This window comes from Haliotis rubra, unplaced genomic scaffold (genome assembly GCF_003918875.1).
Source record: "Haliotis rubra isolate DU_JTF1 unplaced genomic scaffold, ASM391887v1 Scf1123, whole genome shotgun sequence".
Classification (NCBI taxonomy): domain Eukaryota; kingdom Metazoa; phylum Mollusca; class Gastropoda; order Lepetellida; family Haliotidae; genus Haliotis; species Haliotis rubra.
This window is the reverse complement of record NW_025765030.1, coordinates 51,976-66,046: the sequence shown is the minus strand read 5'-3', so window position 1 is coordinate 66,046 and position 14,071 is coordinate 51,976. Positions and strand designations below refer to the sequence as shown.

Below are 14,071 nucleotides of genomic sequence, written 5' to 3'. Positions count from 1 at the left end.
ATTCTGCTCTCTGTTATGTTAATGTACAAATCGTGTTAAAGATGAGAGACATGCCGGAACCACTCATGGAACAGATACAGGTATATACATTTCCGTCAAAAAAGTTAATGTTTTATATATATGTGGGGGGGATTGAGTACACATCGGTATCTAGAGTGCATGTAGGCATTGCTTCTGGTGTATTGATCATGCAATATTTCACCGCGGCCTTTAAATAATGAAGTCTGGACAATAGCCTGATCTTACACCGGGGAAACTGCCTGACGGTCCTCGGGCTTATGTATATGTTGAATGCGAATGGTAGTTTCAGCTGAATACTAATACATTCGCAGGACTCCACTGTTGCTGTAGCAGAACGAGTAGAAATAACTTACAACGGCGAGATACAACATTCTGTCTGTGTTGTGAGTAGGACCCAAGAGATGGCGTCTTATTACCAGCTCTCAGTGCCACGTGACATATAGCTCCCTATTAGTGATCTAAACGATAACACGTGATTGGGTCCTGCTATCTCACCAGTTCGTTTATGGTGATGATGTTGAAGACGAGGTTGACGGCGGTTACGGCGTCAGGGCGACTCTTCAGGGAGTAGTTGGTCAGGAGGTCCGACCGCAGTTGTGTCTCGTTTGAAATATCGAAAGCCAGAGTCACGTAGCCTGCAATGATAACAGCGAGTAGGAAATGGATAACAAGAGATATCAATGATACTAGTATGAATGCATGACAATAGAAGTCACACTGTCATGTATTCAGGAAATGCTTTATAACTAAGATACTGCAAGAATAGCAAATACTCCTGATTCTTGAGAGGCATTTACAAGTTGGTGAATATATACCACGAGTATATGGATGACTACTGCTTCTTTATTGTATAACACGACGTTTCTGGGCTACTCCTTGTCCCTTCTTCAGGTGATTAAAGACAGGTGTAGAAAACATGTTTATGTGCCAGATTTACAGGAAGCCAGAGATGGACATGTATATACAATCAATCAATGAGGCAAGAGAAAAAAACAGTTATAAAAACAATGATCATTGGGATAAGGTAAAGCCAGGGGACACAAACGATGATGATAAGGAGATGTGAACACAGCAGAGTGATATAGAGCTAATTAAGTGACAATTAGGTATACAGGAAGCCAGAAACTCAGTTGTCAATGTCCTCAGCAGGAAGTACTGTATGCCGCCCTCGTGCCACACCTTGACAACCACCCTCTTACCGGTCGTTGGATATCCATGGATGACAACACTAGACCTCACACTCTTTGCTCCGCCATCGCCCATTAGCTGAACAACCCCAGCGAAACATTACCATGGCCCGTGCCCCGTGCCCCAACCCCAGAGAAACATTACCATGGCCCGTGCCCCCAACCCCAGAGAAACATTACCATGGCCCGCGTCCCCAACCCTAGAGAAACATTACCATGGCCCGTGCCTCCAACCCCCAGAGAAACATTACCATGGGCCGTGTCTCCAACCCCAGAGAAACATTACCATGGCCCGTGTCCCCAACCCCAGAGAAACATTACCATGGTCCGTGCCCCCAACCCCAGAGAAACATTACCATGGCCCGTGTCTCCAACCCCAGAGAAACATTACCATGGCCCGTGCCTCCAACCCCAGAGAAACATTACCATGGTCCGTGTCCCCAACCCCAGCGAACATCACTGGTTCTTTCTTGGACGTCTCATTCGAGCAGGAGATCGTCCTTTTCAAAATCTGCAGGATTTGACGTGAGTGGCAGGGGATACTAATGCTGAGAGTTCGACGCTTGATGCCAGCATGAGTAGGAGACTGGCAGATGTTATTAGTGCGAGGAATGGCTAGACCAGGTCCTGGTGTGGTCGCTAGTGGTGGGTCATACAATCACAACAACCATTATTTGAGTACTGTGTGACAATGAGGCCAGTGGAGTAGTCATGGTGACCACACTTTCAGTTTTGTTTTGGTTTTAATCAGAGTAAAAAAATTGGCATTAAAAACACAATCAACTGCATGTAGTGTTATCGTAGTTATGGTATACAAAGTGAGTGATCTTTGATTGACGCTCATGTGTACAGCATTGCTCCATTTCCATCCAGTGTGTCAGGGGAATCCAGGCTCTTTATTGATAACATCAACAAAACTACGTTTATGTAGCGGTCATAAAATTTCCGAGTCCCGTGCTAGAATTCGGACCTTCTGGTCCGACGACGGACCCCTTGTCTACATGACCAAAGAGGTTAAACCCGTCAGCAAGCTGACAAGGTACGGATGCCATCTGTGGGATGACTCCACGCCCTACTGTACTTAAATACACGGAGCTCTGATAAAGAAGAACAAAGGTCGTTTATACGAATTTGTATACAGCAGAATATTTAGATGCTAGCCCATTCGAGATTAATCAGAGGTTATGACAACAGTGTAGTAATAAAAATAAAAACAAATAAAAAAACAAATGAATTCTACTGAATTGGAAAATACGTAATTTAAGGTTGATAGGGAAAATAACAGTCGTAAAAAGTTTAGCTTTATCCACGATTGTCCACATCTTCTCATCTCTTCCTGATCCCCCGAAAACTTTATTACTGATTTGAACAGATTATTCGTCAAATTTATATGGAATGATAAAATTGACAATATAAAACGAATTAATGTAGTGCGAATGTATGAAGAAGGTTGTCTAAGAATGGTCGATGTGAAAACCTTTATCGACTCTTTAAAACGTTCATGCTTGAAGAGATATATTTCAAACTCTAAGAACTATGATCTTGTCGGCTTCCCTTTACAAAACCTTCTTCTCCTAGGAGCCAACGTAACAAAACACTATAAAGTTAAAAATCCATTTTGGAAAGACTCTCTGAATGCCTGGCATAGATATGTTAAAAAATATGTGTGTAACAATAACGATATTAATGAAATACTCATGCAACCGCTATGGATAACTCACAAGTGTAACCAGCCAAGCTTGATCATTCATAACTGGTTTAAATGTATAGTAGTTTATATTAAAGATATTTGTAACGACCACGATTTTCTAACATTTGCGGAACTTAAAGGAACATTTGGCATGAAGGGTACTGTACTTGAGGTTAATCGTGTTCTCCTTAGTATACCGGAACAGTGTAAAGAAGTTATACGAACAAACAACAATTTAAATCTACCGACGTTTTCTATGTGTTCTCCTTGGAACAATTTGATGAACACTAGTAAAGGCTCAAGGATAATCTATGATAAGTTCATTTCTGATTATAACATTCCGAATGTGTGTCTCAATTGGAACGGGGAACTAAATGATTTGATAAACTGGAAAACCATATCTTCACAATATAGACAATCCACTAAAGACACGAAACTCTTAGATTTTCAATGTAAGTTTTTGCACAGGGCCATTTACACTAAACGAGAACTACTGAACATGAAATTGACAGATAATGACCTGTGTACATTTTGTGGGTCAGTAAGTGAGGATATTTACCATGTATACCTTGATTGTCCAATCATCAAAATGTCCTGGACAGATTTTAACAATTTTGTAACTCAAGTCCTTGGTAAAACGTATGAAATGTCAAATCATGATATCCTATTTTGTTGCAGTGGTAACCATTTACTCAACCACGTGATATTATTAGAAAAGCGCCACATTTGCGTATTGAATATATGAGGACACAAACCTAGCTTTACAATCTACAGAACGTTATTAAAGGGCGTTTATGAGATTGAGAAATGCATCGATACGAAATACGACAATATGAAACATTTTTACAGAAAATGGAATGTCCTAGATGCAGTCCTGTAATGTAGGTTTTAATCTTTCACATTCTCTGTGTTACTGTGTGGCGTCACGATATGGCTGAAATATTGCCGATGTGACGTTCAATAATAACTCACTCACTACTGTGTAGCATGTCAACTGTTTAATCTATATTTTCCCAATACGATATACACTATACTGTCTGCTTTTTATTACGCAATAAGTGACATTTTACTCTACCCATATATCTTACTCAACTGTAACCAAGTAATGTGAATAAAAAATACCACCACCCAAAAAAAAACCACACACAAATAAACAAGAAAAAAACATCATAAATAAATAAATAGATAGAGACAAAGGTCTCTATGCGGCAGTTGATACAAAACATATATTTTATGAAATGTGTGATGTGTAAATAAATACAGATAAAACGAAAACAACTTGGATAGGATCAATACAAGGTATGTTAGACAAGGAATATTAACAACAGAATATGAACAGGAATAGAATACGAAAACTGAATTGCATAATGACGACTTTTAGCTACAAGGGAAAGGAAAACATCAAAATAGGTCTCAATGACGTATGGGCAATTATAATTACAGGAAAAAGGATGTAGACAAATAATAATTCCAGGTATGAGACTATGGAATCAAACTCCTACTGAATGATGTAACAGTCATCAAAGCTTGACTACATTTACTTTGCATTGTCCAATGGGTGTCGAACCCCATATAATCCGAACGCTATGGCTAAATAATAATTCATATAATTACACTTATGGTTTGTCACGCTATGCAGAAGTCACACATTTATTTTGGAATATATTGCGTTTCTCTTGGGGGAATTATATATTGTACTTATGTGAGGATGTATATATAATAATTAATATGACGCACCTGTAAGGGCTGGTATGTCTTTTCCTTAGGCCCTAAATAGGTATGTGGGCGAGAGGATGTCCGTTCGAGTTGTTACGCGGGACAATTGTACTGATTGACTTCAAGTCAAGGTTTCTGGAAGTTTGTTAAACGCGACAATTATGATCGACTTACCACAAAAGATCCATATCTGCGCTCAAGTGTAATCAACGCGACTGTACACTCGCTGGAGTGATATTGACTCTTGTCCATTTGTTATGCAAGAACCGATTCTCATGAGAAAAGAATTTTACATGCCTTCGATCCAATCATCGAAAACCGATCTGATTACTGATGGCATTGATAAAAACAGTACACCCGTCAGATGTACATGGGTCCGTTCCTATTAAAGAGAATGATGACGCGGGTACACTGGCGATGACTGCGTGCAAACAGCTAACATCCCTACACCGCAGTGAGCGCCAACAACGTGGTCCTTGCTTCATTCGCGAACGGGCATGGTTCGTCAGTCCTTTTGTTTTACTGAATATACATAAACAGTTCCACTTTACGATCTCATGTCGTACTGGATACTCTCTGCGTTAGTCCACCTATGGAAAGTCAACAATGAGATGTGATTTACAGTGTTTGGCATCAGTGCCAAACTATGAATGCTATGTTAATGGAATTCCCTCCCAAACACAAGCAGTTGTATGGTTGGATGGCTGCACATATAGTGCCGCTCCACCGAGACTGTAGTGAATGAGAACACCGCCATGCACGTGCTTTAATAAAAACAAATTGTAGGCATTATACAAATACTTCTGATAGATACACCCTCTGTATCTTGGATTAATACTGTCAGACGCCAAATGAAATTGATCATATGCTTGGTTTCTGTGGTGTAAATGCCAGACTGCGGTATTCTTACAGATTCAGAGAATCTTGTACTCAGAGATATCTAAACTATAATAAGGTGTAAGGAAATGCCGTTGTCGATGTCACTTCGGTAACAAGCGGTCCACCTTAAGACTTGTAGACATGGGTGACATGGGTTGATGTGGACATGGGTGACATGGGTTGATTGAGGTGAACATGGGTGACATGGGTCGATGTGGACATGGGTGACATAGGTGGATGTGGACACGGGTTGATGTGGACATGAGTGACATGGGTTGATGTGTACATGGGTGACATGGGTTTAAGTGGACATGGGTGACATGGGTTGATGTGGACATGGGTGACATGGGTTGATGTGGACATGGTGACATGGGTTCATGTGGACATGAGTGACATGGGTTTAAGTGGACATGGTGACATGGGTTGATGTGGACATGGGTGACATGGGTTGATGTGGACATGAGTGACATGGGTTCATGTGGACATGAGTGACATGGGTTTATGTGGACATGGGTGACATGGGTTGATGTGGACATGATTGACATTGACATGGGATTGATGTGGACATGGGTGACATGGGTTTAAGTGGACATGGACATGAGTTGATGTGGACATGGGTTGGGTTGATGTGGACATGAGTGACATGGAGTTGATGTGGACAGTGACATGGGTTGACATGAGGTTGATTTTATGTGGACATAAGATTGACATGGGTTGATGTGGACATGATGTGACATGGTGAGTGACATGGGTGTGATGTGGACATGGGTTTGTGGACATGGGTGACATGGGTTGATGTGGACATGAGTGACATGGGTTGATGTGGACATGGGTGACATGACATGGGTTGATGTGGGTGACATGGGTTGATGTGGACATAAGACACATAGGTGACATGGGCTTAAGTGGACATGATATGGACATGGGTGACATGGACATGATGGACATGGTGACATGGGTTGATGTGGACATGGGTGACATGACATGGGTTGATGATGTGGACATGGACACGGTGACATGACATGGGTTGATGTGGACATGGGTGACATGGGTTTAAGTGGACATGGACATGGGTGATGTGTGATGACATGGGTTGATGTGGTTATAGGTGACATTGGACAAGGTGGTGTGACATGGGTGACATGGGTTGATGTGGACATGGGTTGATGTGGACATAGGTTGATGGACATAGTGACATGGTTGACATGGGTGACATGGGTTGATGTGGACATGAGAATGTGGACATGGGTGACATGGGTTGATGTGGACATGGGTGACATGGGTGACATGTGTGACATACATGGTGACATGGGTGACATGGACATTGATGTGTACATGGGTGACATGGGTTGATGTGGACATTGGTGACATGGTGATTGGTGGACATGGGTGACATGGTTTAAGGTACATGGGTGACATGATGGTTGATGTGGACATGGGTGACATGGATGTTGACAAGTGATGTGGACATGGGTGACATGGGTTGATGTGGACATGGGTTGATGTGGACATTAGTGACATGATGTACATAGGTGACATGGGGTTGATGGGTGACATGGGACATTTGATGTGGACATGGGTGACATGGGTTGATGTGGTGGACATAGGTGACATGGGTTGATGTGTTGACATGGATTGATGTGGACATGGACATGGTGACATGGGTTGAAGTGGACATGGTGACATCGATTGATGACATGGGATTTGGACATGGACATGGACACATGGACATGGGTGACATGGGTTGATGTGGACATGGTGACATGGGTTGATGTGGACATGGGTGACATGGGTTGATGTGGACATGGGTGACATGGGTTGGGTTTGATGTTTGGGTTGATGTGGACATGGGTGGACATGGTGACATTGATGATGGACATGGGTTTGATGTGGACATGTGACATGGACATGGGTGACATGGACATTGATGTGGACATGGGTGACATGACATGGTGACATTGGTGTGGACATGGGTGACATGGGTTTGTGACATGGTGGACATGGGTGACATGGGTTGATGTGGACATAGGTGACATGGGTGTACATGGGTGATATGTGTTGACATGTGGACATGGGTGACATGGATTGATGTGGACATGGGTGACATGGGTTGATGGACATGGTGACATGCACATGATTGATGGGGTGACATGGGTTGATGTGTACATGGGTGATATGTGTTGATGTGGACATGGGTGATATGGGTTGATGGGTTCCTCTAGACTGGCGGACATGAGTGACATGGTTGGATGTGGACTTGGGTGACATGGGTTGATGTGGACATGGGTGACATTGGTTGATGTGTCCCTCTAGAGTAGTGGACATGGGTGACATGGGTTGATGTGGACATGGGTGACATGGGTGGATGTGGACATGGGTGATATGGGTTGATGGGTTCCTCTAGACTGGCGGACATGAGTGACATGGTTGGATGTGGACTTGGGTGACATGGGTTGATGTGGACATGGGTTGATGTGTCCACTTAGACCGGTGGACATGGGTGACATGGGTTGATGTGTCACTCTAGACTGGTGGACATTGGTGACATGGGTTGATGTGGACATGGGTGACATGGGTGGATGTGGACATGGGTGACATGGGTGGATGTGGACATGGGTGACATGGATTGATGTGTCCCTCTAGACTAGTGGACTTGGGTGACATGGGTTGATGTGGACATGGGTGACATGGGTTGATGTGGACATGGGTGATATGGGTTGATGGGTTCCTCTAGACTGGCGGACATGAGTGACTTGGTTGGATGTGGACTTGGGTGACATGGGTTGATGTGGACATGGGTGACATTGGTTGATGTGTCCCTCTAGACTAGTGGACATGGGTGACATGGATTGATGTGGATACGAGTGACATGGTTGGATGTGGATTTGGGTGACATGGGTTGATGTGGACATGGGTTGATGTGTCCATTTAGACCGGTGGACATGGGTGACATGGGTTGATGTGTCACTCTAGACTGGTGGACATTGGTGACATGGGATGATGTGTCCCTCAAGACAGGTGGACATGGGTGTGACATGGGTTGATGTGTCCCTCTTTTCTGGTTGACGTAGATGACGTTGTAACAGTATTCCCGACACTGCTACACCCGAATGTTCTGGGTGATAGGACGCAACAGCAAGGTGGAACAGTTCAAGCACCATTGTATGTCTGTTATGCAACATGTATTTTTAATCGGGATACATGATTACTTCGCTGAGTTCGATGACAGCCACATAGAGACAGAATATGTAATATGCTAGTCGCGGATGGAAGTAGATGACAAACTGTGGCAGTGAAAGAAACCTGTCGGCGGTCACTAAAGCAGAACACGACACTCATAGTTTGATCTGTTTGAGAAACATGGAAGGAAGTTTCTAAGCGTAATATACCTGTTGATTACAGACAGTTGACTCAAGTGCTGATCAAACGGCTATTAACATCAAACAAAACGCCCCGGTAATTATAGCTTAATATTTATAGCATTAGAAATAGCCTTTCATAAAGCGAATATTTGTCAGAACATCCATACCTATTGTCATTTCGAGTGGTTGCAATTCTATTGATCAAGAGACGGGTGAAAGTCAATAAATCGAAGGTAGTCTGTATGCTTAATCACATAGCATGAATGCAATACCCGAAGATCAATGTTGTGAAGAGGGAGATTTGAACAATAATGACAACTTCTAATGGAAAACAAGTTTTTCTTAATTCTTGTACCGCTGTGTAGCACGAAACAAAAGTTGATATCTATACAAATGGTCATGATTGTACTTCAGAACATCCACAATGGCAGGTTTAGGGTGAGGTTAGGGCACTCAAAAAACGTCAGATAGGAACGTGAGTACGCAAAGGTATCTATGGTGTGGCCGAGTGTATAGGGAGACTCATGGAGAACGTCATTCAGTTTAAGTCAATGTACCAATGGTGTGGCCGAGTGTAGACCCGTGAAAACGTCACACAGTGTAAGTCAATGTATCATTGGTGTGACCGGGTGTAGACCCATGGAGAACGTCACACAGTGTAAGTTCAAGGATTAACAATATCACTAGATCCAGGATTAATAGGGACACTAGCTCAAGGATTAACAGTGACACAAGATCAATTACATGTATTAACAATGCTACTGGATCAAGTATTAACAATGACACTAGATAGAATATTTACAATGGCACCAGATCAATGATTAACAATGAACTCCACCTTCTTCCAGGCATTCAACATGAGCTGCTTTATGCGTGTTCATTACAGTCAGTATTACAAATCTGCTGGGGAACAGTCTCATTGTGTGGATTCAAATGAGTCTCGTTTAAATTTGATAAGGTTGTTACAAGAATAGAAGCGTGTATGCAATAATCACGCCACAAGTCAAGCACAACCAAAATGTGCATAACGCACTACTCAGGGTGACGAGACGATCGTAGGTGGATCTGTGCTGTATAGACTTTATCTCACGACGTTATCTCATGACAGGGGCACCCTTAGTGGATCTCGATTATGTAGAGGTTATCTCATGACAGGGGCACCCTTAGTGGATCTCGATTATGTAGAGGTTATCTCATGACAGGGGCACCCTTAGTGGATCTCGATTATGCAGAAGTTATCTCATGACAGGGGCACCCTTAGTGGATCTCGATTATGTAGAAGTTATCTCATGACAGGGGCACCCTTAGTGGATCTCGATTATGTAGAAGTTATCTCATGACAGGGGCACCCTTAGTGGATCTCGATTATGTAGAAGTTATCTCATGACAGGGGCACCCTTAGTGGATCTCGATTATGTAGAAGTTATCTCATGACAGGGGCACCCTTAGTGGATCTCGATTATGTAGAAGTTATCTCATGACAGGGGCACCCTTAGTGGATCCGATTATGTAGAAGATCATGACAGGGGCACCCTTAGTGGATTATTATGTAGAGGTTATCTCATGACAGGGGCACCCTTAGTGGATCTCGATTATGTAGAGGTTATCTCATGACAGGGGCACCCTTAGTGGATCTCGATTATGTAGAGTACAGGGGCAGTGGATCTATCTCATGACAGGGCACCCTTAGTGGATCTCGATTATGTAGAGGTTATCTCATGACAGGGGCACCCTTAGTGGATCTCGATTATGCAGAGGTTATCCCATGACAGGGGCACCCTTAGTGGATCTCGATTATGTAGAGGTTATCTCATGACAGGGGCACCCTTAGTGGATCTCGATAATGCAGAAGTTATCTCATGACAGGGGCACCCTTATTGGATCTCGATTATGTAGAGGTTATCTCATGACAGGGGCACCCTTAGTGGATCTCGATTATGTAGAAGTTATCTCATGACAGGGGCACCCTTAGTGGATCTCGATTATGTAGAGGTTATCTCATGACAGGGGCACCCTTAGTGGATCTCGATTATGTAGAGGTTATCTCATGACAGGGGCACCCTTAGTGGATCTCGATTATGTAGAAGTTATCTCATGACAGGGGCACCCTTAGTGGATCTCGATTATGTAGAAGTTATCTCATGACAGGGACACCCTTATTAGATCTCGATTATGTAGAAGTTATCTCATGACAGGGTCTGCCTTAGTGGATCTCGATTATGTAGAAGTTATCTTATGACAGGGGCTGCCTTAGTGGATCTCGATTATGTAGAAGTTATCTCATGACAGGGGCATCCTTAGTGGATCTCGATTATGTAGAAGTTATCTCATGACAGGGGCATCCTTAGTGGATCTCGATCATGTAGAAGTTATCTCATGACAGGGGCACCCTTAGTGGATCTCGATTATGTAGTGGTTATCTCATGACAGGGGCTGCCTTAGTGGATCTCGATTATGTAGAAGTTACCTCATGACAGGGGCACCCTTAGTGGATCTCGATTATGTAGTAGTTATCTCATGACAGGGGCTGTCTTAGTGGATCTCGTTTATGTAGAAGTTATCTCATGACAGGGGCTGCCTTAGTGGATCTCGATTATGTAGAAGTTATCTCATGACAGGGACACATTTAGTGGATCTCGATTATGCAGAAGTTATCTCATGACAGGGGCACCCTTAGTGGATCTCGATTATGCAGAAGTTATCTCATGACAGGGGCACCCTTATTGGATCTCGATTATGTAGAAGTTATCTCATGACAGGGGCTGTCTTAGTGGATCTTGGATATATAGAAGTTATCTCATGACAGGGGCTAACGTAGTGGATCTTGGATATATAGATGTTATGTCATTACAGGGGCTCCCTTATTGGATCTTGGATATATAATGGTTACCTTGTGACATTGTCTAACGTAGTGGATCATGGATATATAGAATTTACCTCATGACAGTGTCTCACTTAGTGGATTTTGGATATATAGAAGTTACCTCATGACAACTAAGCTGATCTTGGATATATAGAAGTTAACTCATGAGAAGACAGAAGCTCACTTAGTGGATCTTGGATATGTAGAGTAATCTCATGCCAGGGTCCAACTTAGTGGATCTTGGATATATAGAAATTACGTCATGACAGGCTCTAACTTAGTGGATCATGGATATCTAGAATTTACCTCATCACAGGGGCTAACTTAGTGAATCTTGGATAAATAGAAGTTAGCTCATGATAACTAAGTGGATCTTGGATATACAGACGTTATCTCATGTCAAGACAGAGGCTAACATAGTGGATCTTTGATATGTAGAAGTAATCTCATGACAGGGGCTAACTTAGTGAGTATTGGATATACAGAAATTATGTCATGAAAGGGCACTGTTAGTGGATCTTATATATATAGACGTTATCTCATGATAGGGGATAACTTATTGGATCTTTGATATATAGAAGTTATCTCATGACAGGGGCTACTTTAGTGGATCTTGGATATATAGAAGTTATCTCATGACAGGGGCTCCCTTAGTGGATCTTGGATGCATAGAAGTAATCTCATGACAGGGGCTAACTTAGTGGATCTTAGATATATAGAAGTTATGTCATGACAGGGGCTAACTTAGTGGATGTTGGATATATAGAAGTTATCTCATGACAGGGCTACCTTAGTGGATGTTGGATATATAGAAGTAATCTCATGACAGGGGCTAACTTAGTGGATGTTGGATATATAGAAGTTATCTCATGACAGGGGCTACCTTAGTGGATGTTGGATATATAGAAGTTATCTCATGACAGGGCTACCTTAGTGGATGTTGGATATATAGAAGTTATCTCATGACAGGGGCTAAATTAGTGGATCTTGGATATATAGAAGTTATTTCATGACAGGGGCTAAATTAGTGGATCTTGGATATATAGAAGTTATTTCATGACAGGGGCTAAATTAGTGGATCTTGGAATTTAGAGAAGAAATCTACACCAATAAACAAGAACAAGATGTTATTAGAATGGATATTGACACTTTAAATGATAAAACAACAGATATAGAGATACAATTAGACAATCTAGACACACGTCTGAAGGATCAGGAACAGCGTAGCAGGAGGAATAACATGGTGTTATATAATGTCCAGGAAACTGGTGATAATGAGACCTACACAGAAAGCAAGAACAAAGTGATCGATATTCTCAATAAAGCAAGAATGACTAAAGATCTCCCACCCCTTACACCTAGAGACATTGAGAGATCCCATAGGATCGGCAAAAAGAGCGATAAGACAAGACCGATTATCGTCCGTATGAACCACTGGGAGGATAAGTGGCATTCTGTCAAATTGAGGAGTGTACCTAAAGAGCAGGGTGTTGGTATAGCCAGTGATCTCACCAGCTATCAGCGAAAAGAACTCAACCACCTGAGAGATGCGCACCCCGACACCCGCTTCTACTATAAGGGGGGCAAGATAATGCAGGACCCTAAGGAAGACCATAGTAGATCTGGGGACACACGGAGTAAACCCAGGTCCGACAATCGCGGAGACCGAGACCGCGGGGGCACGAGACAGGGTCTGAGATCGTCATCGCGACCCACTGACAGAGACCACACTGGAGGGAGGTGGCCAGGGCCAGGATCATGTGAGACGTTCTTTGGCGCATCAAAGTGTTGTGAATGAGACTGACGATTGTGAAAATGCTTGTGAAAAGGTTAATTTTATTTTCTGGAACATTTCCGGTATCGTGCAAAAACTTACAGACGCTTGTTTCGTAGATTATATCAAATCACTTGATATAATTGGTATTACTGAAACTTGGTCGCTTGACTTAGACCTAGAAAATATTTTTAGTGATTTTAAGTTGATTGAAAAAATGCACAAAAAATATCTAATAAGGGGAGACCTTCCGGGGGTATCGTTGTACTGATAAAGAAAGAGTTTTATGATTACATGAAATGGTCTAAAGTAACAGAAAACGCTATATTTATCATGTTTGACCATACACTGTTTCACCTCGACAAAGATATTTTGTATTCTTGTGTATATGTACAACCTTAAGCATCCACTTGGTATGATAAATACTCACCACTATGTAATAATGGTGTAAATTTATTTCAGGATAACCTATTATCAATTGTTTCTTCTGTACCAGACTGCTATATCTTGTGTGGCGGAGATTTCAATGCGCGTACCGGAATAGACCCCGATTTTATCGAGGATGATCTGCTGGAATAC

At 42.4% G+C, this 14,071-nt stretch overlaps 1 protein-coding gene across 1 annotated transcript in view; it reads right to left on the bottom strand.

Annotated features, from left to right (window-relative positions):
• LOC124290328 (neuronal acetylcholine receptor subunit alpha-6-like) overlaps positions 1-14,071 on the bottom strand; it is a 31,963-nt gene that overhangs the window by 5,868 nt on the left and 12,024 nt on the right. Inside the window, exon 2 of the mRNA XM_046727041.1 lies at positions 517-656. Coding sequence (XP_046582997.1) covers positions 517-656 — 140 coding nt within the window. The remainder of the gene's footprint in view (positions 1-516; positions 657-14,071) is intronic.